General features: G+C 42.2%; 1 protein-coding gene across 1 annotated transcript in view; it reads right to left on the bottom strand.

The window, feature by feature from the left end:
* Positions 1 to 742: 742 nt before the first annotated feature.
* The window catches only part of LOC126088454 (discoidin domain-containing receptor 2-like), a 764,950-nt gene continuing 737,780 nt past the window's right edge, over positions 743 to 27,912 (bottom strand). Inside the window, exons 14-19 of the mRNA XM_049906599.1 lie at positions 23,442 to 23,551; positions 11,410 to 11,616; positions 3,949 to 4,041; positions 3,712 to 3,853; positions 2,127 to 2,276; positions 743 to 2,016 (exon numbers count right to left, since the gene is read on the bottom strand). Coding sequence (XP_049762556.1) covers positions 1,864 to 2,016; positions 2,127 to 2,276; positions 3,712 to 3,853; positions 3,949 to 4,041; positions 11,410 to 11,616; positions 23,442 to 23,551 — 855 coding nt within the window. The 3' untranslated portion in view covers positions 743 to 1,863. The remainder of the gene's footprint in view (positions 2,017 to 2,126; positions 2,277 to 3,711; positions 3,854 to 3,948; positions 4,042 to 11,409; positions 11,617 to 23,441; positions 23,552 to 27,912) is intronic.

The following is a 27,912-nucleotide window of genomic DNA, read 5'->3' as shown; positions in this document are numbered from 1 at the left end:
CTGCATCTAAATACTGTTGTTCGTTCCTCTTCCACCTAACCATAACTATGTATCAATATGACTTACAAAATGTTATCTGGTATTTAATACTGCTAGTTTTATTGTTGTTTCTTGAATTTTATGTAATATTATCATTGTTGCGTCCGTTCAGTTTCTTTTATCCTACCTTCTATGTGTTTATAACTTTCATGTCTTTTTAATTTTATAGATTTCTCACAATACTGCTTTTCTTGTTTATCCATAGCCACTTTCATCAAACAATAGTCACAAAATAATCTGCTTTATAGGAGTACTATTTTGTACGTAGGATTAGACTGAAAAATCTGCATGGCCTGCCCCAAGGTAATCATGCTGAACATCCGGATACGTATCTCCACACAATTTTTCTACGCCATGTATAACTACACATACAGTTCATCGTTGTTTGAATTGTTTTCACTATTCTAGTCAGCTAACTACGAAAAAATGAATTCGTTGATAAATTATAGTCTATGTACAGTTCACTGTTACCCAGAAACTTTTCTAAAAGGTGCATGAATTTCACAAATCTGTAAAAGGGACACAGTACATAAAGCGGTTGTTCGCAATCTCAAAGCAGTAAGATATGGTTCCTTATGACGCAGACCAATATTTCAACAAATCATTTAATAATTTATGCCATAAATACTGGGCTTCAGCAAACGGAATTTGACTCAGAGTCACTTAAATGCAGCAGGAGACTGGAGGAATGCAAGGTGTTAGCTTCTTTCAACATGATTCAAAGTTTACTGTTCCAAAATTATCAAAATGAATTACATCAACTTTTTACACCAGTAGATACGTTTGCTGTACAATTAGAAATAACAAACGTTCCAGACATACAAAAATAACATGGGCTAGGAAATATATAATCAAGTGAATATTCAACAGACTATACATTGGAGTTAAAACCCATTATTCAAGCACTGTTACAAACCATGCAAAATCCGTATTGTCACATTCTAAGACGGAAGGCACAAAGATTGTTACGAATAGTATGAGGAAATAAGAAAGAGACAGTAGCATGTGGAAACATAAGAACAATTTACATTTTATATCAGTCATAGTCTTCTTAAGACTCTCAATTAAACAAAACTGCAAAAAGAAGAAGTGATATGAAATTCTTGTGCTTAAAGATGATTTCGTACAAAATGAGCTTGTTATAAAATATCGCTAGCTAAAACTTAACAAATCATTACTAATTTTACTGATGCTAAATATCTGTCAGAGAAAAAATTAAGATGTTGATCACTCCATCACAAGTCACAAGTATTGTCTAAGTTTTTAAGGAAACTTGGCATTTTCCCCCATTAATGGAGGGATCCAGTATTATTTACTAGCGCCACGGCGAAAATTCTGACACTCATTATCATCCACAAAATCCAAAAATACCATTTCTAAACTTCTGCAATATTCCAACTCGAAAGTAGTCTACGTAGTACTCTCAACCACCACTTCTCTGACTTCTCTGTTATAACAGCCCATCACCTGAAAACTGTTTCTCTTATAAACGTGTGATATGTGAAATTGATCTGTTTCATGAATAGAATATCTTTTAAGCCCTGAACTGACAATTATGTTGTTAATGATATAGTGTTTACACTCCCTTTGAAACGAAAGAAAATGAATGATATGGCATGACTATCTCTGTCTATCGACTTATTCTTCCACCAGTGCTTTATCACATATTGCTTGAGCAGAAACTTCACAGTTCTTCCAGTAAAACTTCAAGCTTAATCTGTCAAAAAGAGGGTACATGCAGTAAATTACACTACCCTCCCTTCTAGGCACGTACTGATAATTTCATTAGCTCAAGCTCTAAAATTAGTCTGTGATGCTAACAATTCAATTCATGTCCGGTTCGTAACCAAGGTTTTTCCGTTGTAGAAACAGATGAATCTCTCGGAAGTTTGGTCTGTTGGATTCGTTCCTCTGCCAGCATTCGCACATCAGGTCATATATTTCTTTGGGGCAATTCTTTGGTGGAGGTAGGAACATCTGAAACAATGTAGCAGTTTAATGAAGGCGTATCGTTCAGTCCCTTGCTACAATTGATAGCTGTATCTACGACGTACAGAGATTTACGGTAGGGATACTATGAACATTACCTGCTGTCCATCGTCTTGGTAAATGTGCGACACATTTTCTATTACTTTGTCGTCACACAGCTCTTCAAAAGGCTGCTCTCTAGCAAATGTTAGTATTTCCCATAGCGTAACAGCAAAGGACCAAACGTCGCTCTTTGTAGTAAACTTACCCTGAAAAATCATTACAGTTATTACAATTATTTTTTTGATGTTTATTATTACTGTATAGCATCAAGAGACAACCAAGATACCTAGAACTATGATTTTAAAAGTACATTTTTCATTCTCCATTCGGCAGCGAAAATTCGTAGAGAAATATTCTCTCTTCGGCGTTGTGAGAGGTACATGAAAGAGAGTCACGTGTTGCCTGGAAGCACTTTCATAAATCCGTTTTTCCACTCATGTAAAAGTTTCAGAGTAGTTTGTTATACCAATATTCTCTTCAACTGTCGTAATTTTAATCCTACCGCTGGAGTCTTCCTCTGAGCCAAGTCTTCTTCAAATCACTGGTTACACATTTCGGGCTGAAAGAATGAGCTCTGGAGGCAGAGACCTGACGTCACCAACTAACCCACAATCATTTACTTCAATCAAAATGATCACGAATACTTTCTTTTATATATACCACTACTCTTATAAGCATTTATTTACGTTGAAGTAGCACTGCCCCTTTCCTATATAATTTAGTGAATATACCCGTAGTAATATATATACTTGTTATTAATGTATGCTGTTGCTTTCGTGTTCGGTTTTCCAAACCGATTTCTAATTCTAGTATTTAATAAATCACTTGCTGTAATTAGTTTTCATTATATCTACTTGGAATTACTTTTCCCTAATTAGGCTACAGATCGTATTTAATCGTAGGACCACGAATCATACTCCTGCTGGTTCATATAACTCTGTTGGCTCGACTACTGCTGCATTAACTGTTGGACTCTTTTTCAAAACGTGACCCTTAAGGAGACAAAATATTGGCTAGTTAATTTCCATTAGTATACACGATTACAGTCAACTAAAATTTCTGCAAAGGAGTAACGTTGTAGGTGACATGCTCAAACAGTGATAACTTACAGGGTTCAACTTTGCTGTTAATGTCTCCTGTAAAATTCCATAGCAGAATATAGTCTTCATAATTATTAATATGCAGTACAGTAATTAATTTTTCTTGGGTTTTAATGAAATCCTAAGATTACATGTCCGCACACCTGTTGTATTTCTGTATCGATGAAGTAAACTTAAAGATAAATTTGTCCATTTACAAATAGAAAGCACAAAATTGTGGATGTTCTACAGTATTTCTCCAGTTCACTGTTAGTAAAGTGTAAGGATACACACGCGGAATAAACATCACAAATTTCTCCAGCTGTTCTCTGAGTTTTTGACTCATATATCTGACTGTGGAGTTTGTTATTGACTAGAATAATGAAGTTTACCGTTCACTGAATTTGAAAATAATGTCCGAAAGCTTAATGTATATGGTCCACAGTAAGAGTATTTGATGGCTTCGTTAAAATATGGGAAAAATCCTATTCGATACATTCATGTGAGAGCTAGAAACTTTTTTTTTGTGCGTAAGAATCGAATGCAATTGTTCTACCCTTACCATTAGAATACTTTCCCAGGCCATCCATCTTATGGGCAATAACGCCCATTCATCTACCTTGTAGTAATCGCCAGCGTAGATATTTCTACACATAGCTGTGTCAGAAATTTTTATTTGATAGGACAGACCGACGAGACAGTTTCTGAAATAAAGCGAACAGAATATGCAGTGAGGAGTAACTTGATAGCAAATGTATTCGGTGTCATTCAGTTTCCACATGCAATTATGTCTACGAACCTTGCTGCCAGGTCTCTGTGAACAAAATTGTGAGATTCTAGATACTTCATCCCAGCTGCAATTTGAGTAGCCATGTATATCAGGCATCCGTAGCTGCAACAGAAAAACAGCCATGGAAAAAGTTATATTAAAATTTTCTAGCGATACATGCAGCTTAACTAGCATGCTTGGGTGAGTCGGTGGATGCCGTTCTGTATTGTAAATCTGCCTATGGACCGTCAAGTGGAAAACATGATACCAGTTGAAAGGTTAGTGAATGTAATGATTTTACTGCAAATAGTAACTGCTTCTAACAGCTATCCCTATGTACAAACGTCATTAATTATATTTATGGAAGGTGTCACCAGTCATAAAGAGTTGTGCTAATATTCGCTAGAATATAAACTGAAATTCCTCTTAGTTAGTAAATTTTACTTTTCCACAAAAATAGGCATCATGGCTTTAATGTGGTATCAACAGGTACATTGCAGAGAAGAAAGTATAACTCATCTATGTTGTTGTGAAGTTATTTACTTTGTGCAACGTCCCACTAACTTTGTTGCAAATTCTCTACAATTGTTGTACACATTATTGTTTCCGACTTTGCGTTGCCTACTGTGATATTGTACTAAATTTCCCTTTTATGGCCGTCGCTTAGCAGACAAATGGGTAGCGATATTTCACATCCCCAATGTTCCACATCCCCGACGTCTTCAGGATATTTAATACCAACCTGCTTTCATTTATTTCTATTTCAGTTTCTCCTTGCCCTCCCCCCCCCCCTTTAGTTCTCTCTCATTCCGTTGATGGAATTCTTAACCAAAAGTTTATATGTTCATCTTCTCAACTTCTGCTCTATGCACGAAACTTGTAAAAAAAAAGCCGTAATATACCTTTATCATAAACCTTTGCCTGCTTTTAACGAGAAAATTCGTTTGAAGAAAATTATATCGTGGGCGAAGTAATTCATAGATGCGCTTTTCCAATTGACCACTGGAGTTGTCAACTGACGAATGGTGATGCTTATCTTTTGACATAGCAGCAGTACCACTCCAGTGTCGTTGTTCCATTAGTGTGCCTGTGTGTGTTAGTAGCCGTATTTAGACCACGTTCTCACATTCTAATTAACTTTTTTATTTTTAATAAATTCTCTACACATTGTATAACAGTGTCGTTGAGATTTTTCTTAAGTCAGAGAGAATTAATGACCACAACTGATAGCAAATAATGAAGATTGAATGAATTTAGGTTGAGAGACAATGAAGACAGAAAAGAGGTGAGTGTTTCAGTTAATCAAATGATTCGTCGAAAGAGCATTGATGAGAATAACGAGAACAAAATTAGAAAAACTGAAATAGATGACTATGTGTCCTTCGACCGACCCACTGTCCATTAGTTCAATTCTTTTCTATCAGAAAATAAAGAAAACGACATCTTACTACGCTCGCATCTGATATACATACCCGAAGAATATAATAAGAACTTAACATTTTGTATGCAGGCCATCCGCAGTCGAAGTATTGTATGTTGAATAAGAAGGAGTGCTGTGACTATTACAAATCTTTATTCAAAGACATGACTTGTTTCAATAAACTATATTTACATCATCTGGTGTTCATGACCCGTCGGTAGAAGCGATCTGTTTAAAGCTGGAAAAAGCATATTTCCAACATTCAAATAAAGGTGTTTGAAATTTTTAACCCGTACATGAGCGAACGTCTACAAATGGAAAAATGGGGCTAAAGCCGTTCGAAAACTCGAAAGTAGACAGCATGGGGAGAAACCGTTGCAGCTGCCCGTATTATTAAGAGCTATAGATACACTTGTGGGAGTATTCCAACATTTAATATGTGCTATTCGTCTTCCTATCTCACGGGAAAGTAAACAAAACTAAGTGAATACGGTTATAGAGATCCACTTTCTTGAATACATTTCTTTTATAATGTAATGTCTCGATAATGCTTCAGACAATGGTGCATTGTTTCGCAGAAAACGGATTGCCCAAAGTAGGCCTCGTTGTTTATCCTTTACGAAGTTCTGCATGCAGCGCAGATTCACATTGTTAACAAAGATGAAACTTCTTATAAACAATTTACTTGGCTTACAGTTAATCATAACCACGTCATACAACTACAAAATAACATTTCAACTGATAGGAACGCTGCCTTCCACAAACAGCCACATAGGCTGCTGGTTAGCAATTACAGTGCATACCAAATAAATTCCAATATTAGTAGCGGTAGCGAATAACGACATTTTATTTGTTGTGTATATTGTCTTTTCCCTGAAGCTTTGCCTGCAAACGCATTTGACACACACATTGAACAGTCCTCCCCCTATGTGTCCTCCTCTTCCTTCCTCTTTCTGTCCACCTCATCCTCCCACCTCTATCCGCTTGTGTCCTCCTCCTTACTCTAGCTATCTCTCTCTTCGTCTCCTTCTCCGCCCCCTCTGTGTCCATAAGCAGGCCTATACTCATCCAGCACAACGCACCTGCCATGCAGAGCAGCCTACTTGTTGCGGTCCAGATGACTATTTGTTGCACCTAACATGTAGTCTGCTATGTGAAGCAGGTCCATTTGGCAGGCCAGTATTGTTCCTAAAAAACATGCCTGTCATGTAGGACACCCTTACGCCCACCACTCTGCTCCTATCTGAATTAAGAAGTTATAAACCCTACAGTGTTGATACTTGTGAGGCCTGTTTTCTGTCTGCAAATTTTGGGTGAAACTGTCCAGGGTTTGGGAGGAGATCCCAGACATACACACATATAACGTGTAACAAATAAACTATGGCAGGAAGAAGCCATCATTAAACATGGTTTGAGGCTATAATGGACGTAAAATCTAATAACGGAGCTCTCACCTATGGCAAAAATCGCTGTATCCCAGACAGGTATCGAACTGAACTGAGCCTGGGTGATAAATTCGAGTACATCACTACATCATGCTTCCATATCAGGCCAGAGTTCACCAATTACAGTGGTTGGTGAGTAGTGGTATGTCATTTCTCCCCAGAATCCACGACCAGATGTTTCCAGTGGGTGAGGGATCTGGACAACAAGTTAGCAAGGACAACAACCGAACATCCTCTGTGACGAATAAGGTCAGGATTGCACGACCTATATGCAGTCTTGCGTTTTATTCGTGAGAGACAACGTCGCAGAGACGTCGAAGACTGGACAAAGCCACTGACCTGAACTGGAACGGCTGTTGTCGAGATTATCGACCTTGCAAACCAGACGCGATCGTGTTGTCTGGTCACTGGCATTCTGTACCTTCACATTACGTGCTGGACCCGTATGAGATCGACAAACAGAATCTGGAAACGTTCAGTCTTCGGGGAGCCTCCACACACGGGTACGACCTTCGTGATGCTGCACACACAACCAGAGATCATCATAAAGGATGACGTGTTGTCAGCCCTCTATCAAAAGTTGTCGTTAGGCGCACCATTGTCGGTGCACCACCGTCTCCTGCCACGTCAAGGAAAGCTGCGGGAATAGTAGACGCCCTGAAAGTCCGTGGCGCTCGGAGAGGAGGTATGGAGGTACGGAACGTGCCTCAAAAATCCTATACGGTCGCTTGTGGGGTCGTTGGGATCATTCATGGTTTTGAGCATGCCCTCCTTGTCGCATGGATTCCATATCTGCGAGCAAGTCGTGGGATCCCGACAAGAGCGAGCACCATTCCGGCGAAACGATAAATCGCAGTCTCGATGGACCTCGATCTGCTTGTCAAAAATCTTGCAGGGAGTCTAATACGAATATCTCTAGGAGCCAATATTTAAATGCGGTATTTAAATCAGGAACCCAATGTGTAAGCTTTCATTGTATGCAGAATGTAAGTAGTGTTACTCCTAGCTGCTTAGTGGGATTGTAAGGAAATGATAATCACTTGCTTATCGATACACGCAGTACGCTTGCTGCCAGTTTGACGTTTGTTTTATGCCGCCTTCTTGATATGGCAGTTATTAAAATTGCTTTATAATGATGACGCATACAACAAACGTCAAATTGGCATGGAGTGTATATCGACTTGTTAACCACTCTGGGCAGGTCTTGGTGGTATGGCTGACATAGGCAGTACATGAGTGGTAAAGTTGACTATGCCTACGTAGGTCTCTATGAAAGTATGCATTTCATGCGCTGCAAAAATTCTAATACGCCTAGGTATTTGTGGAGAGGAGACCTGTCAAGTGTATTTCAAATAGAATAGAAAGATAGCTGTAGGAAGAAAGACTAAATAAGAATTAGCCTTTGAGTGTATTTAACAACTCCAGGTATACTGTTACTAAAATCAAACGACGTTTCATAATCATAAGGAAAGGCAAAGATGATTCGCGAGTTAAGTTCCACGTTCGATGGCAGTACAGACAGCACTTAAGATATCACTAAGGATGGACATTGACTGCCTCCGTAGCTGAGTGTTCAGCGCGGCCGACTGCCATGCGAACAACCCAGGTACAATTTCCGGTAACGCTAGCGATTTTTCATTTGTGGTAAGTTTGGAACTGGGTGCACTCAGACAATACAGTTGCTACCTGACAGAGCAGTAGCGGCTCCAGGCAACGAAAACTGCCAATGGGTGGGAAAATGGTGTGCTGGCTCCATAACGTGACCAATGACGCCATTCAGAGAGGCTGAAACGGCATTCCATTGGTACCGATGTGCCCGCCAGTGCCTGTAGACGGGGATTATCTTTACAAGCACGAAAATTAGCCATATATTTGATGTAGGGACTATGCTTGCATTCACCAATACCATTTTTTTATTGTAGTTCTAACAAGAAGTCAGTATTCTGCAATTTAGAACGGCGCCTTTCCCAGTGGGATCCAGTTTCCCTCTGTAAGGCTAATGCATCCGTTCTCTTTATATTATTCAACCAATCACGTCACTGTCTTTTCTACTCTCTTAATTACTTGTGTTCTGGTGCACTTCTCTTTGAATATCAATGGTTCTCTCACATCAGTTGATGCTAGTGTGCTCAGTTCAAACACACCTTGAATTTCAAATTCACTTTTCGTAAACTGTAATAAAGTGTGTTTCTCTTCCTGCTGTAAGTACTACAGCTTTCAGCTATTTATTTTACCTTTACTTTGTTGTTTGGCAATGTTAACATCAGTTACACTGGCTGTTACTTGTTTACAGTGTTTTTCATTCACATTTTCTCTTGTCACATCCACTACCACTTTCATGCTGTCTGATTCATTTATATCCCTCTTATTGGTTTAAAGTGTACGATTTTCTCATCATTCTCTCGTTAACAATTGACATGACCCATAGATACTAGCCTTGCATTTATAAAGGGAATCCTTTCTTTCATATAACATCGCGAATGAAATTCTACTCTTTTCAAAATACAGCCAATAACTTGGCACACCAAAAATACCTCCCACAATCATTTTTACTATGTAAGAACACAACACTACTGTTTACTCCTGGATGTGTCTTATTAGTTGTCCTTCCACCAATTCACTCGCTAATAAGCGAAAATACTAAACAACGCGATCTTATTGACTGCACTGAAGTCACCGAATGCAGCTCGTCTTTTCTTTAAACAAACCTACCTTCCCTAGCGATAACAACAGACACTATTAAACGTTTCCTGGTGTAGGGTTTCCTTTAACCTTACTTCCTTGTCTATAAGCCACAAGAAAATAAACTCCGAAAAAAAAATTCACTCACCAGGGTGGAATTACCTGTATGCAACGGACAGTGGTAGGTGTGATGTACATGTACAGACAAGTAAATGATTACAACTTCAGAAAAACTGGGCGATTTATTTAAGAGAAGGAACTTCACAAATTAACCAAGTCGATAATATATTGGTACACCTCTGTCCCATATGCAAGTAGTTATTCGGCTTCGCATTTATTGTCAGAATCGTTGGATGTACTTCTGAGGGATATCGTGCCAAATTCTGTCCATTTGGGGTGTTACATCGTCAAAAGCTGAGCTTGCTACAGGGCCCTGCTCATAATTCTCCAAACATTCTCAATTGAGGAGAGATCCGGCGACCTTGTTTTCCAAGATGTGGATTGGCAACCACGAAGACAAGCAAAAGAAACCCTCACCGTGTGCAGGCGGACCTAATCTTGCTGAAAAGTAAGCCTGGGATGGATGGAGTAAGGGCAACGAAACTGGGCAATGCAGTCGATATACCGTTGTGCTGTAATGGTGTAGCGGATGACTACCAAAGAGAATCTGCTGTGAAATGAAATGGCACCCCAGTTCACCAGTCCTGGCTGTCGGGCCATATGGCGGGCTACATTCATATTGGTGTTCTTCTGGCTTCTGGGATACTGGAGTCACGTGCTCGGTGGTCATCGTGGTTAATTCCGAAGCAAGGCTCATCGCTTAAGGCAATTCTACTCCAGTCGATAAGATTAAAGGTCGAAGACATATCTGGAGTGCCTCCAGACAGTGGTAGGATATCAACCTGACTGTTGCCCACCATACGGTCCGACAACCAGGAGTGATTATCTGGCGTACCATTTTTTTTTTTTTTCACACCAGGATCCCTTTCGTTGCGATCCGCGGCACTCATACTGCACAGCCGCATCACACTGATATTCTACGCCCGTTTTGCTATCCTTCATCGCAAACCATCCTGGGTTTATATTTCAGTAAACGCCCGCTCACAGATGGCGAGAGTTTCAACTGATGTCTTCGTGCTTGCCGAGTCCAACCTTCGCCAGCAAACTCGCCGGATCTCTCCGCAACTGAAACGTTTGAAGCATTATGGCACAGGCCTCCAACCAGCTCGGAATTACGACGCTCTAACTCGTCAGTTGGACGGAATCTTGCACGACATCCGTCAGAAGGACATCCAGCAACTCGATCAATCAATGCTAATCGAATAATTGCTCGCTTAAGGGCTGGACCTGTAAAAATGCTTTAATGACTGGGTCAATGTGTGAAGCTCTTTCTCTTGAATAAATCGTCCAATACTTTCTTGGGAATTATAATCATTTGTCTGTCTGTAGATGTACATCACATCTACCGATTTCCGACCCAATCGGTTAATTCCTTCATGGCACGTCGTTTTCCTTAGAATGTGTGGAGAATGGCTGGCTAGATCAGGGTTTCCCTAACTGTTTTCCGTGGAATATTGTTGTACTGTTGGGAGTGAATAAGTGCTGCACGAAAGACTATTAGTAACATGCCGTATTTGTTTGAACAATTTTCTTATTTTTAGAATTTTATAATGATTTTTGTGTTATTACTTATGATCTGAAACTGAAGTAACCACTGAATAATATAAGTTTACCTCGTTTCGAAAATTTTGTTACTTTCATTAACCTTCATATTAAACAACATGTTCAGTCAAAGTACCTGGATTCTCAAAGCGTTCCGTTATAGGAAAACTTTGAGAACTTGTGCATTAAACATAATGCCATGTTAAATAAATAAATAAACAACAAGCTCTGCCTTAAATAAAACAGCAAAAAGTGTGGGCTTCGGGTTGTTGCTGGCGGTACCTGAGTGTGCGGCCGCGGCAGGAGGGCGGCGGCGAGGTGACGGTGTCGGCCAGGTGCTCCTGCAGGAACTGGTTGAGGTCTCCCAGCTGCGAGTACTGCACCACCAGGAAGGCGGGGGAGTCCTGCGGCGCGCTGGCGCCCAGCAGCTGGCAAAGGTTGGGGTGCCGCAGCCGCCACAGCGCGCAAGCCTCCTCCTGCAGCCGCAGTCTGCCGAACGCCAAAGCATGCGCTAGTCACTCTCATCTGTCCCACCACACCATTAGAAAACGCAGTGAACAATTACACTAAATTATATAACACCTGGAACCCAATCTCGTCACGTGGCTTCAACACTTGTAGTTATACAGGGGCGTTCAGTAACTAGTGCAACTCATTTTCCATTTCTCGGCCAACCTCCGTTGCAAAAATGCAGAATCTGGTGTGAGACAGTTTGAAATATTCCTGCTTCAGCCCATATAGTTTCATGAAGTTACAATAGGTGGTTGCGCGACATGTAGTCTTCAAAATGACGTATTTAACGGAGGAGCGTTACAAGCAGAGAGCGGCAGTCGAGTTTCTTCTGGTGCTTCCAGAATGTCTACGCGGACTTGTCAGTGAACATAAGCATGAGTCGTTGGACAAAGCGTCTGCCATCATTGCACCAAGGTCGCGTAAACTGTCCCATCTCCCATCTGCTGGCCGGCCGCACACAGCTGTGACTCCTGCAATGTTGGAACTTGCGGACAATCTCATTTTAGGCGATCGACGACTCACAATCAAGCACCTTACTCCACAACTGGAAGTCTCTGCAGGTAGTGCTGGCTCACTCATCCACCAATTGGAGTAATCAAAGGTGTGTGCCCACTTGGTTCTTCTCCGCCTAACAGAAGACAATAAAGCCAAACGGAGGACCACTTGTGCGAAACTGGTTGCACATTTCGAGCCTAACCATGACCAATGTTTGTTGAAAATCGTCACTGGCGACAAAAGGTGGGTTCATCAATTCGAACAGGAAACAAAACAACAATCCATGGAGTGGCACCGCACCACCTCTCCTCCGAAGAGAGTGTATCCACGACCCTCCTCCGAAGAAACGGTTCAATGCCACATCCTAAGACGGTAAAATCATGACGACGATCTTCTGGGACTCTGAAGGGCTTATTCTGTGTGCTGTCCTCCACCATGGAGTAACGACCAACTCTGAAGCGTCTTGTGCTACCCTCAGTAAATTGAAGAAACGACTTCGGCGTGTTCGTCGTCACAAAAAAGCAAACAAGCAAACTTCTTATTCTCCATGATAACACACGGCCACAAAACAGTCTGCGCATCACAGAGGGGCTGACAAAACTTCATGGGAGTGTTTCTCATAATCCAATGTACAGCCTGTATGTCGCAGACGTCCTTCTCTTTTGCCCAATGAAAGGTATACTCCGCAGGAATATGTACGCCCATACATCAAAGTGGCGTCAGGTCTTCTCATTGAATTGAAATAATGTTGAAAAATAGGGTTTTGCACCCAAAGGTTTGCGGAATAGTGCAGTGTATTGTAATTCTGACTACAAATAGCCAGCTTTCATGAAAAAAAGTGTTGCCTTACTGAACGCCCCTCTTACGTAAGATGCACCAGCCTTGCAAGCCGCCCGTATTACACGTTTTCGGGAGGGTCACAATGACAGAGGAGTGCCTCAACATTACTTTTGTTGTCATTCAGGTTCTGGTAAACTCTAGACCTCTTATACAAGCTAACTGCGATCTCTACACTGCCTTGATTCCAGCGCTCTTTCTTTTTGACAAAGAACTGAACGTAGTACCCAACTGTCCGTACCGCTACGACCACACAGGCCTGAGGAAGCAGTACAGTTACCGACAGAAACTTGCAGATGACTTCTGCAAGTGATGAGAGATGAAATATCTTACATAGCTGCCGTTTCTACGAAGTTCACAACAGCAAAGGAACCACAGTGCCAAGATTAGCTGACATTTCTCTATAGCACGACGATATCCATTCCAGCCATACGTGGAAATGAGCCCATGTTGAGCAAATGCTGAAAGGACCAGATGGAAAAATATGTACCCCGTTGTGTATGCTCCTAATGGCAACGTAGTTGCACCCTCCATTCAGCTGGTAATCCTCTTAGAGAATGGAGAGGATATGATGTCTGTGTTTGGTTTGTAATTCTCTGACGGTTTATTACGCTCTTGTATGCCCGCTCTTTGGAGTTAATAGAACGTAGCATTCAACGATCTTAATGGACATTTGTTTTATATAAGCGATACCGCTACAGAACTTTTCGGATACAAATCCGAGGTACCTAGCTGTTATCTACACCTACTTATTTACCTACCGGTTCCATGTTCCGGAAATAGCAGTTGAAAATGCGACAGGTCGTAATATTTTATTGCTAAAATTAACACATCGAAGAGAGACGTCGCAAACACTCTGAGAACCACTGACTCCTGTTCATCCGTACGGCTCATACTTTCCACATTCACTTAGAGGGTATTCAGTTTGGGCACACCCTGCACAATGTATCTGGTAAGGTTTTTCCTTGTGCCTGTTCAGTGGCTCCAAGTGCGAAACAACATTACTCGACCTCATGTGAGAAATCATCAACTTCATGCTCGACTCTGGACAAAATACAGAAAAATTAGCCTCTTCCAATACAGGATATAATTCAGCAAGGTTCTATAACGCTGCTGAAAACCAGCCACTAGACCCTCTATCATCCTGTTATCCAGTGCTATCACTCCAGTGGCTGCATAGCTATCGGAATATTCATCTTCACCCCAGCAGTTCCTTGAGAATGTAGAATGCAACCATCAGACTTCTGGGCTTCAGTCATCCTCATGTCACATGCTGTGAACGGAACTGTGTCACACATGGAACAGGAAGAATATCTATTTCTCTCTACAGCTGAAATTGGCAAGACACTCCAGGCTGTGACTAGAACGAGATGGCGCAGACAGCGCCATAAGTAATTCAAGACTGTCCTTTAAGTGATTTCGCCAGCTCCCTATCAGAGCTACGAGTACTTCAAGCTGAGTATAAAGCAACTGGGTGGTTGGAAAAATTGGACATCAATCTTTGATTATTATCTTTAGTTTATTGAACTGGCTGTTTATAATTTCATTGTTTATGACTGTAAATGTATTGATTGACTGTCCAAGAGCGTCAAGTCGTAAATAAATTGCGCGGAAGCGTATGGTTGATAGTGGGAGGCAGGAGGTAATCACCCCTTCACTAACCCAATTACCCATTTATAAACAGAGGAACCAGTATCTACGCATTCCTGTAAAACAGCGCGGTTTCTGGCCAAACATCTCTTCCGATATCAATCTCCTGAACATGATCCATTTCAAGAGCTGAATAAGCGAAAAATCCATTCACTTTGTATACTTAAGCAAATATAAAGCTCTTACCACGGATGGCATTCTGGTTTCATCTTTCAGCTATCCAACAATACGTTCTCTGTCAGCATTAACAACAGCAACTCCAGGAAGACCCTTCCCACTGCGAGTGTGATCCATGACGCTGAGCATCTGTACGCCAATCCGTCCTGCCTCAGGCCCTTCCCGCTACTTATCTCTTTTACACCGGACACGTCGTCTTCTTCGCCATCAGCTGCCACCTCAGAAATCTCAGCAGTCTCTCCAACTCAGCCAGTTCAAGTCCTGGAGAACCCACTGATCCTAGACATAAATCCTGCTAAAACAATATGCTTTGAAATAGCTTTGACCTTCACATAATATGGAGTTTACAAATGCCTGAAACAAAGACCACAAGAGACTAAATATACTAATCCCTCGACCATCGGGATTACATTCCTCCATCATCTTCCATACCTACAAAACCTTTTGATCTGGCCTATCCTCGCCCACAGGGTAGCCTGTATCTCTGTTCTTGCAACGTTCTACTATGCCTCGCAAACCCCTCAGTTATGCTTCCTGCATCTTTACACCCTCCTACAATAATCATTTAGCAGTCAAATTATACCTCTTCCTCCCTTCTCACATAGAATACTTCTCCATTTCTCACGACCTCGAATTCAACCGCACATAGTATGAGGCCGTATTTGTAACAACATATATTACATACTTTACGTCTACACACATTCCATATATTCTCTTGAAATCGGAAATTTATATCACTGGTCCATTTTATCTCTTCCCTCAAATGTACCCCGTTTTTCCTGTTCTCTCTTCCAAACAAAGGCTCCCATTAATTCCCCAATCTCTCTCTCTCTTCTATCTTCGAAGGTCCAGCCTTCATCCAAACAGTTTCTATCCCATGTCACCTACCAACCAACCTGACAGATTACCCCAATATCATCGGTATTCTGACTGGTTTGGTGCAGCATACCACGTTCTCCTGTACCAGACACTTCATGTCAGAGTACTACTTGCACTCAAAGTTGACAATTACGTGTTGTATCTCTTCCAGTCTCTGTCTTCTCCTACAGTTTTCAATCCCTACTGATCCCTCTAGTGTCATGTAGGATTCCGCTGACTTTTGAGCACATGTGATCTCATTCTGGGCCTTCGTCTTGTCAGTGTTATTCCTACGATTTTTTCTTAGCCGATTATGCTAACAGCTTCTGCATTTCTTGTCTTAAAAATCCACTTAATTTTTAACACCCATCTACGAGTATATCTTCTCAACTCAAACATCTCAATTTAGTTCCTTCCCAGTATAAGCACAGTGCATTAAGAACCCTTATATAATGCTGTGTTGTAAACGTGCATTCTCAGAAATTTCTTTCTCTTATCTTAAGTTTAATTCTTTTGGCGAGGAATGCCCTCTTTCCCTGTGCTAGTCTGACTTTTATATCCTCCTTCCTTCGCAGGTCAGATGCTATTTTGCTTCCAAGGTACCAGAATTTCATCATTTTATCAAATTCATGGACACTACATCGAGGTGCCGGAAGTCATAAGATAGTGATATGCACATATACAAATGACGGTAGTATCGTGTACACAAGGTGTAGACGGCCAGTCCACTGGCGGAGCTATCATTTGCACGACATGGATTAACAGACTTTGAGCGTGGAATGGTGATTAGAGATAGACGCATGGGACATAAAATTTCGGAAATCGTTATCGAATTCATTCTTGCGAGACCCATAGTGTCAAGAGTGTGCCGAGAATACCAGATTTCAGGTATTATCTCTCTCCACGGGCAAGACAGTGGTCAACGGCCTTCACTTGACTACCGAAGCAGCTGCCTTTGCGTAGAGGTGTCAGTCCTAAGAGACAAGCAACATAGGGTGAAATAACCGCAGGAACCAATGTCAAACGTACGACGAACACATCCCTTGGGACATATATGGCGTTAATGGACTACTAGGAGACGGCCGACCCGAGTCCCTCTGCTAATAACACGACATCGCCTGCAGTGCCTCTCCTGGACTCTTGACGGTACCAATTGGACCGCAGAAATTTGGAAAACCGTGGCTTGGTTAGATGAGTTTCGATTTCAATTGGTAAGAGCTGATGGTAGTGTTTCGAGTGTGGCTCAGACCCCAAATTCTCAACAAGACACTCAACACAGGAATCTCTGGTCAAACTGAACCGATCATTGACTAGAAATGGCTATTTCTGGCTAGCTGGAGACCATCTGCAGCCTTCTTGGACTTCATGTTCCCAGAAAACAATGTCATGTCACCGGGCCAGTCCCTGACTTCTCCTACAGTTTTCAATCCCTACTGATCCCTCTAGTGTCATGTAGGATTCCGCTGACGTTCATGCTTCGTTTGAAGAACATTCTGGACTGTTCGAGCGAATGGTTTGGCAGGCCAGATCGCCCTACGTACGTTTATGGGAGATAATCGAGAGGTCATTTCGTGATCAAAATCCTGAACCGGCAACACATTCGCAGTTACGTGCCGCTATAGGGGCAGCATGGTTCACTATTCCTGCAGGGGACTTCCAGCGACTTGTTGAGACCATGCCACGTCGAGTTGCTGCACTACGTTGGGTAAAAGGAGGTACAACGCAATGTTCGAAGGTCTCCCGTGTCTTTCATCACTTCAGCGTCAATGTGATGTTACACATATCGCTGATCTCATTTCTGATACACAGCGTTACTCTCGTTTTTCTTCGGTTTGTCTTCAATCGGAAATGAAGCGTCAATGAAATTGGTACAGCCATGCGTATTCAAATACACAGATATATAAACAGGCAGAATACGGCGCTGCGGTCGGCGACACGTATATACGACAACAAGTGTCTGGGGCAGTTGTTAGATCGAGTACTGCTGCTACAGTGGCAGGTTATCAAGATTTAGGTGAGTTACAACGTGGTGTTATAGTCGGCGCATAAGCGATGGGCACATCTTCTCTGGGGTAGCGATGAAGCGGGAATTTTCCCATAGGACCGTTTCATGAGAGTACCGTGAATATCTGGAAACCGGTAAAACATGAAATCTTCGACATCGCTGCACCGGAAAAAGATTCTGCAATAACGGGACCAACGACGACTGAAGAGAATCGTTCAAAGTGACAGGAGTGCATTCCTTCCGCAAACTGCTGCAGATTTCAGTGCTGGGCGATCAACTAGCATCAGCGTGCGAACTATTCAACGAAACATCATCGATATGGGCTTTGCGAGACGAAGGCCTACTCGTGTATCCTTGATGACTTCACGATACAAAGCTTTACGCTTCGCCTGTGCCTTCAACACCGACATTGGACTGTTGACGACTGGAAATATATTACCTGGTCGGACAAGTCTTGTTTCAAACTGTATCGAGTGGATGGACGTGGAAGGAGAGGGAGACAACCTCATGAATCCATGGACCCTACACGTCAGCAGGGGACTGCTCAAGCTGGTGGAGACTTTTTAATTGTGTGGGGCGTCTGCAGCTGGAGTTATATGGGACCCCTCATACGTCTATATACGACTCTGAGGGGTGACACGTACGTAAGCATCTTGTCTGATCAGCCGCATCTATTCATGTCCATTGTGCATTCCGACGGACTTGGGTAATTCCAGCAGGACAATGAGACATCCCACACGTCCAGAACTGCTACAGGATGGCTCTCGGAGCACTCTTCTGAGTTTAAATACGTATTTCTGCTGGTCACCAAACTCCCCAGACATGAACATTATTGAGCATTTCTGCGATGCCTTGCAATGTGCGGTTGAGGAGAGATCTCCAGCCACATGTACTCTTACGCATTTATGGACAGCCCTGCTGGATTCATGGTGTAAGTTCCCAAAATCACTACTTCAGACATAAGTCGAGTGCATGACACGTCGTGTTGCGGCACATCTGTGTGCTCAAGGGGGCTCTACACGATGTTACGCACGTGTACAAGATTCTTTGACTCTTCAGTGTATATTCTGGACTTATACTTGTTACGTCATACAACAGGTCATGTAATTCTGCTTCACATTCACTAAGGATTATCAATATCATCAGCGAATCTCATCACTGACATCCTTTCGCTGTGAATTTTAATCAGACTACTGACCTTCCATTTTGTAATTGTTTCATTCACGCACAAAGAGCACAAGTGAGGTGAAAGCCGGCAACACTGTGTGAGGTCATTACTCTTGCTCATCCGTTCTCATTCTTCCTTCATCTTTTTCTACATATCGCACATAACCCGCCTTTCCCTATTGTTTACTCATATATTATCATTCCAGAAGTCTTACGTTATATCTCCAGTCTCTTCAGTTCTACACACCAACCTGCATACATTTTCAGCTGCTGCTTTTTCCCAATGATTTTAAAAGTTCCAAAGAAATGTTTTCTATCACTTCTACGTTATTTGGTATCAGGCCTTCGAAAACTCTCTTAAATTCTAATACTGAATACCTTAGGTGCCCATTTCTTCTTCCATCACGTCATCAGGCAAGCCCTTCACACGGTATCCGCTCTCTGTTTTAATTTCCTTACTTTTGTTTTCCTCGGAGTCTGTTTGACTTTTCTGTACGATGGCTTCAGAAGATCATTTCTTTTTCAGTTTCTTGGTTTTCTTACTGCAAATTTTGCGCGTAGGTTATCTCGCACTTCCTATTTAAGTGACTTGTATTGCAGTATCCCTCTGTTTCCCTGAATATTTTTCGTTGATCAGTCAAAGAATATCTTCTGTTACCCGCAGCTTCGTCACAGTTACCTTCCCTGATCCTATAAACCTACAAAATCCCCCTCTTTTTCCTAATTTTACCGTTAGCAAATTCGATGCTCACCAACTAATGCAGTACCGCACAGAGCAACTCTTAACATCGTGACTGTTTCAGGATCACCTTTTCTGGAAAACCACAACTGTGTATGATCCTGTTCATAAAGCAGCGATGAATACAATTATAATAAGAATTAGCTTAAACCCTTTATTCTTTTAAGTATTTTATGTTATCACTGAAGAGTGGAATGTAGTATGGCTTTCAACCGACCAATCCCGCTATGGGTATGGTGCAGTTATAGTGTGATAAAGAACTAGGGTAGTCAACGTTGTTCAGTCATGTCGAGGTGTCACTTAGCAGTCCAACTGTATTAGGGGTCCAATCGTAAATTATAGACAGATCGTCAGAAGTGTGGTCAGATGGTTGAATAACACGTATTGTGTTATTCAGAGACGTAGGTGCAGGCTCATATGTTTTGGAAATTCCTCATGAGCTGTATAATCGAAACTAGATTATACACAAATACCACAAAGCTCTCTCGAAACCTTTTCTACTCTTTAAATCGTCTTAAAAATGATGAATGGTTTCAATGGGTCTTGCATATAAGTTGTTACTAATATCCGTATTTACTCCGACTTAATGATATTTTACATCTTAATTTACAAAGTAGGCTACAGAAATAATAACGTCAGACCAAAAATTGTGCTATGTGGTTCCCTGTAAGTGTCATATTCAAACGTCGGTGAGCTAAGAAAGACATATCAAGTTTTCTCAACTTTCGACAACGCCATCAATTTATCGATCATATTAATTTCTGTGAAATATTGAAAATAATTTATATTTATATATTTCATGTGAACAAAGTCATATTTAAATAATTTCATTATTTACGATTTATATAGCTGTAATTCATAATATGAAGTTAATATGGCTGCTATAAACGCTGCCTGACAAGAAAGTAGAACAACCAGAGGGGAGAAGGAATCGAAACCAAATACCACGGTCTGGGAGGTCGTATGATATCATTTCAGCGATTGCAAAATCGAGTCAAATTTACAATTGATTTTGCCCTTTTAACAGTATGACGTTGTACCTCCTCTGACCTGCATGCTGCCACTGAATCAGTTGGGAAGGTTGTCAAAGCAGTTGCATCATCTCCTAACGAAGTCAACGCTCGAGCTTGTCTCACACACGATGTATCGAAAACAGATGTGGAGATCTTGCTGGCCACGGGAGTAGGCCAACATCAAGGAGGCAATTCATAGAATCACATGCCATATGCAGGCGAGCGCTGTCCTGCCAAAAAGTGGCATGGGAGGTAATACATGAGAACGCTGGATATCTGAGACGTACTGTAACGCCGGAAATGCATATCCTCCTATTTCCATCTATTGTACTATTATTTTTTTTCCTTGCTTTGTTACCTCAAGATATGACATTTCTGTCTCTTTGTATATTGTAATTGTTTTACTGTTTGTATATATATATTTATACATTTATGTCGATGTATAATTGGTTTGTTTCATAAATATTATTTGTATTTTTACGCTGGGTCTTGCCTAGGGAAGACTGCTATCGAACGATTACGTCGATAGGTCGTGTGAAGAATCAAAGTGTGTGGGATCTTTGGTAGTGTTAACTCTGTCGCGTGGAGCGCAGGCAGAAACAGAGAGAGTCTGGCTGGAGTAGCGAGTGGAGCAGGTGTGTTGTGTGAAGCTCCCGCGAGTTGCCGCGCTTTCGGGGTTTGGCAGCATGTAATTGCGCTCGATTTGCGATGATAGTTTCTGACATGGTGTCGCGGACGGGAAGCATTAGCTGGCGCACATCAAGAGCCCGTTTCGTCTGGTGACCGTGTTGAGAAGAAGGCGCACTAACATCCAGCTTCTGCAACAGCGATGGCCGACAATGAGTGACTGTCGCCACCTCCTCGATCGACGGCTTCAAACCTTCAATCAACCAACAAGGAAGACTGGACGCACGTAAAGTTCTAGAACTGTATGGCAGACCTCAGCATTTCAAACTGTTCAAATCACAAAATTACAGCAATGTAGCATGAACCTTTGTTGCTCATTGTCCCAATTGCATTACCAAGCAGGGTCCCTTCCTTCTCCGGAATGAACCCGAGTGTCATTGAAATTCAAACGCCAGCATTAAAGTAATATTCTATTTCACTGCTTTAATTTCAAATTTCAATTAAGGTATTCATAGCTGGCTACAATATTTAGATTACACTAGCACAAATTAAGAGTGCGAGTTTTGTTACCGTATTTTAGCTTACCTGTGACTGCAGCTCAGCTTGGTACGTACTAAATTTTACTATTGTTAATTGTTCAGAATCATTTGATTCAAGTTCAAAGTTAAATCTCTTATTTCTAAATAGCGTAGATTCAAGTAGCTTTTGAAATGATTGTTGAGGTAGTCCAAGACTAACCTTGTTTTACTGAATTTCGATGTGCTTCAGAAAGAAAGCTCACTATTAACTTCAGTCACTAAATTAACTTTCGATTTTCCTGTTTTATTAATTCTTTTGCTAAATTAAGTCAGAGTGTAGCGAAATTTATTGCTTCTGACAAACTTTCAGTTTTCACACTACACTTGTCAACCTTCAGTTGCCACACTTCTAGTGCTAATTATATGTGTAATAACCTTTCTTTTTCAGTTACTATAGTAATTGTCCTTAGGACTGGCGACCGTAATTTCCCCCAAATCCCAAATACCTAATTACCGCTAGTTAATTGTTAACGTAACGGCTGCACATTTACTTTCTTTATTAACTTTATCCCTTTTCAAAATTAATTTCCACCAGTTTCATTAGCACTTTTCCTTTCATTTAGATGTAACTTTTTCCTCCCTCTTTACCGACAGATTAACTTCGGTGACGATTGCTTTTCCAAAATTCCCATTAGGTACACGCGGTTTCATTTTTTACGGTCATTAAGGTCGATAACTGAGGGGGAGGTTACAGTACCATTCAGCCATCCGAGCACCCTCAGTCACTACCAACCGCTAACTGAAGTCAAATTCGACGGCTCCTCGCACCATGACGACAGGAGTACCGCCGTTCTGCCTTTCCAAAACATCGGAAGAGTTACACCTCTTTCCAAATAGACACGATATTCACCGACGTACGTTGTACGGCGTAGTACAGTTCTAGATTCAACGCCGAACACAATGCGACGCCATTCATTAGAGGTCGTCTGGGTCACACACCACTCCAAACGCAGTCGTTTCGTGTAGTGTTGTTAACGGGAGCCAACGAATGGGACGGTAATTTATTATTCCGGCTGCTGCTAGCTTGCTGTCAATAGCGTGGGATGACATAAAATGTAGCAGGAAACCCTTTAGTTGTTTTCGGATGGAAGGCGCAGACGTGATAAATGTGCAGGGATCGCGATGTGCTTCGTGCATAATGTGGCGATCCTCCGTCAAGGTGGTCAGATACTATTCCATTAGAACCTTGACAAACATGCCTGCCCTCACTTTCTAATTAGTCCAACGTAGGATAATTGTCTCATCCAAATGCAGTACATATACTGAAGCCGCTTAATTCCATCATCCGTCCCGAATAAAGAGCCACGTTGAGCACCAGTTCAAACCCTATCAGGTGCCGAAAACGCAGTCTAATATTAGAACGCGACTTCTCCATGTCCTTCACGTTGATCACACAAGTCGTGACGTTGCTCTCGCCCCTTATATACCCTGGTGACAACAACAAACATGAACAACGGTAATGAACTCTAGTGGCCATTCTCTCTGTCATACAGAATTGCTACTCTTACTATTCGCGTACCAGAGGATGGTTTGTACGTTTCAGAAGCTATATTGACATCCAACACGTCTTGTGGTTACTTCACCGGTTTTGTCAGTCGGTGTATTTGTAAATAAAATAGTCTAAATAGCGCTGCTTAACAGCTGGTTCGTAGTACCTTACAGCCTCCGAAGCATTCGGACGAAGGAATTTCACAGCCACAAGTTTGCATGTGCAGAGATTCTTGTCGAGAACTTCTGGAAACTGCTTCACTTCACATAAGTGTACCTGAAACAGACAAAACGTTTCAATGAACCATAAATCCTTCATTCACACAATTCACTACAGATTGCATTAATTGGATACTGAAGGGCCATTCACATATAGACTTCATAAACGAAGTTACAATGATATTCTCTTTGTTACCCTTATGCTTTCACAAACAAAACTGTTAAGAATTCCTGAATAGGAAATCCAGTCATTAATTTAGAAGAAAAGTTTTCAGCTTGGTATGTGTTGATAAACTTAGAAACTTATATCATGAAATATTTTTGTAAGGGATTAGGCTTTTGCGGCAACAAGAAGTCTAACCAGGGCGTCACTTTAGTCTGTCTGTCTTAATATTGCTGACAGGTAATTTGAATACGGACAAGGTAGGAGTTCAGCTCATCATTGATCTTAAAGACTGGAGCACGTACCATGATATGATGTGCCCGTAGAAGTACATCAACAAGAAGTAAAAGATTTTCCAGGACCTCTTCAAACTTACACCTCTTATAAAATTACTGTGAATTTCTCTTCCGTTGTGCCTCTGTCAGCATGAATTATCTAGAAACGTAGGTAATACCAGGTGTCATGTGAAACTCAGAAGCGGTTCTAGGCGCTGCAGTCTGGAACCGCGAGACCGCTACGGTCGCAGGTTCGAATCCTGCCTCGGGCATGGATGTGTGTGATGTCCTTAGGTTAGTTAGGTTTAACTAGTTCTAAGTTCTAGGGGAGTCCCATAGTGCCCAGAACCATTTGAACCATTTTGAAACTCAGAAGATATTGTTTCGCTGAAGAACGTGGAATATAGTGCTCCCACTGATTTCATGCGATTTGTTACAACCACCGTCCGCCATGCTCAGCTATCCCTGACTGTCGGTACAGGTGGTCTCCGTGGTAGTTGAAACTCCCCATCCCACCACTCTCAGATTTAGTAGTACGATGGCGCAACGGATTGACCGTCAAAAACTGATCACAGACCAAACATGAAAACAGGAGGAAGGTGTACTGAACTGTGAAAAAAAAGCAAAGTAGAAATAGTGAACGGTCCATGAACAATAAGTTTTGTGGCGGCGTTCGTAGCGACAAACCCTTCGCTGTAGAAACGGCTTACGAAGTCACCGCCACACTTTTAATAGCGGGCCGACCGGTCCGCTGGAACAGTGAACAGAAAGATGAAAACCCAAACACTCTGATTAAATAAAAGTCGGTACTTATCTTTATTAACGAAGATACAGAAACACAGTAGTGAACTCCGTGTCTACAGAAATCTGTCTAGTTCGAGTCGGAGCGGCTAGGTCAGCATCGGCTGACGACAAACAACTCTGCTGCGATGAACACACAACTGACTAGCAAGTACACAAATCGGTGGCGAGTATACAACTGAGCGGCGAATACAGAACTGTGCTAGCGCTAGCGACTCCAGCGCTTAAGAAACCAGAAGCCAGCGGTGGCGCGCGCAGACTTGAGGCGATTTCCTGTATCGCTGGCGCTGCTTATGCGGACGGCGTCCGGACTTTGATGCTGCTAACCTTTTGGCAGCGGGCTCGGTTGGCAGTACTGGCTAGGATATAACAATAAGTACATTAAAGCGCAGCATGCAATAGCATTAGCGTCGTGGGTGAGTGTCCATGATGGATTGTTTTGTGGGCGAACCGTTTTCGAAACTCACTTGTGTCGATTACTTTTTTTCACAACATTATGAAGTGTCCGTCTGGTCATTGAAATGTTTGTTCTCTTCCTGTAGTCTTAGTAACTCTCATACTATAAATTGATTACTGAATATGAGTCTTGTGGTAAGATTACGTTACCGTCGCAAGACGTGTATGACACACCACACGTGTTTTCCGCCTTGTCATGAAACTTTTGCGGTTCCCATGAGAAAACCACTTCCTTTCGGCTGTTAGTAGAGCAGTTGTGCAGAATCAAGCGTCATTTAAGTCGCTGCCTTACATCTCGCTGTTGCAAACGGACGTTACATCAGGACACAGGCACAAATTTGAATAAAGAGAACAGCGAAAAGCAGAATTGGGCGAGGGAGGTTTGAACAGGGCTCGTCAGTGTGGTAGTCCTACATCGCATCCACGTAACAGGACGTCATTTCTTACTCGTGTTGCTGTATATTGTACTTCTTGTCCTTGGACCGTTCACTGTTTCTATTTTGATTTTTTTTTCACGGTCCAGTACACCTTTTTCCTGTTTTCATGCTTGATCTGTAATCACTTTTTGACGGGCTGTCCACTGGGCCCTCTTACCGCTAAATCTGAGGGGGGGGGGGGATGCGTTGGGGAGTTTCTCTTGTCAAGTGGCATCCTCTGACTAGTGAAACGCTGGACGTCACTGAGTTCTGCTGACCGACCCATTCGCTGTTGTTGTTTGTCTGCTGACAACAAAGCACTACGCGTCTCCTTTTATAGTGGCAGGTGCGTCTCTCGTTGCACCTACACTCATGCTCACAACGTGGCACTACACAAAACTGGCGCTAACAGCATAGACACATAGGGAACACACACGACACAGATCTGCAAGTCCACGGTATTGGTGACAAGTAGAGAAAACCGTCCCGGAACACATGTGCTATAAAACGCCACTGTTTCCTGCTCATTTACCCCGACATCAATATGGGATATGATCACCATGCACACGTACACCGGCCGCACAACGGGTTGGCATACTCTGGATTAGATCGTCGAGCAGTTGCCTGTCGGAGGTCCTGAAGTGTCCTAGGGGTTTGAAGACGTGCAGCGATGCAGCGATACGTCGACGAAGAGAATCCCAGACGTGCTCGATGGGGTTTACATCATCAGAACAGGCAGGCCTCTACATTAGCCTGATATCTTCGGTTTCAAGGTACTCTTCCACGTTGGCAGCTCGGTGGGGCCGTCCGTTACCATCCATCAGGAAGATGATGGGACCCACTGCACCACTCAAAAGATGGTGGTGCAAAATGATGTCCCGATACACCTGACCTGTTACAGTTCCTCTGTCAAAGACATGCAGGGGAGGACGTGCACCAATCATAATCCCACCCCACATCATCAAACCACGACCGCCATACAGGTCCCTTCAGGGACATCAAGGGGTTGGTATCTGGTTCCTGGTTCGAAAACCCGGCGAGAATCACTGTACAGACCATACCTGGACTCGTCCGTGAACATAACCTGGGACCACTGTTCCAATGACCATGTACTGTGTTCTTGACACCAGGCTTTACGTGATCTCCTGTGACCAGGGATCTGTTCAGTCGTCTACAGACTGTGTGTCTAGAGACAACTATTCCAATGGCTGCGGTAAAGTCCCGAGCAAGGCTACCTGCACTACTCCGTGGCCATCTGCGTGCTCTACTATGGTGAGATATCGGTCTTCTTGTGGTGTTTTATACTGTGGACGTCCCGTACTGTAGCCCTGGACACGTTTCCTGTCTGCTGGAATCGTTGTCATAGTCTTGAGATCACACTTTGTGGCACACGGAAGGCCCGTGCTATGACTTGCTGTGTTTGACCAGTCTCCAGTCGCCCTAGTATTCTACCTCTCATAACGTTATCAATATTTTCAACACACTGTCACCATTAGCACGTCTGAAAACTTCTGTACACTTACTAGCAGCACAGTACCCTGCCATGCACCAACACACCTCTGCGTATGTGGACTGCTGCCAGCGCCACCGTGCGACGACCGCAGGTCAAATGCACCGCATGGTCATACCTCGAGGTGGTTTAAACCCGCAAACCGCCAACCAGAGCGTTGTTTCACCATGTATCAGCATGATCCTTAATTTATGAGCATGAGTGTAGTAGTCAGTTCCGCATAACAAATGAGTAACCGGGCCCTTTAGATCAGATAGTTTATATCGAAATTTCTCGACTGAGATTACGTAAATGACACCAGATGTAGGGATATTTAGTTTGTGTGTCACTAAATCTTTTCGTTAACGAATTCTTCAAGTATTTACGCAGTCTTCATCAATTACAGTACAGTAGTTAATATTTTTCTGTGTACTTTCCCAAATAGAGATAAAGTTAGCTCCTTAGTAGCTTTGAAACAGGAAATGAATATAGATTAGTGTTTCATTTCCTTAGCTATGGTCATCTCAGGTTAGCCATAGCAGCAAACGATTCACGTTGCTTAGAGAATCCTCGCAAAAGGTAAACTTGATTAATGTCGCAACACTGCTGCAAAAACAAGCACGAGAGATGACTGAAAAGAGCAGAGATGAGTCTCAGGGGTCAAACAGAGAGAGCCATTAAAATTGGTCAGGAATTTTGAATAAATGTATATATTTCGACTACAAATGCAGAAAAGGTTTCTAATGAACAGATACAAGGCTACTGGCCGATGTAGAGAATTACCTATCTACCAAGGAACACTGCGCAACGTTGTGCTTC

Source organism: Schistocerca cancellata, chromosome 1, assembly GCF_023864275.1.
Source record: "Schistocerca cancellata isolate TAMUIC-IGC-003103 chromosome 1, iqSchCanc2.1, whole genome shotgun sequence".
NCBI classification, from domain to species: domain Eukaryota; kingdom Metazoa; phylum Arthropoda; class Insecta; order Orthoptera; family Acrididae; genus Schistocerca; species Schistocerca cancellata.
Note: the sequence above shows the minus strand (reverse complement) of the source record. Positions and strands in the feature narration are given on the sequence as shown.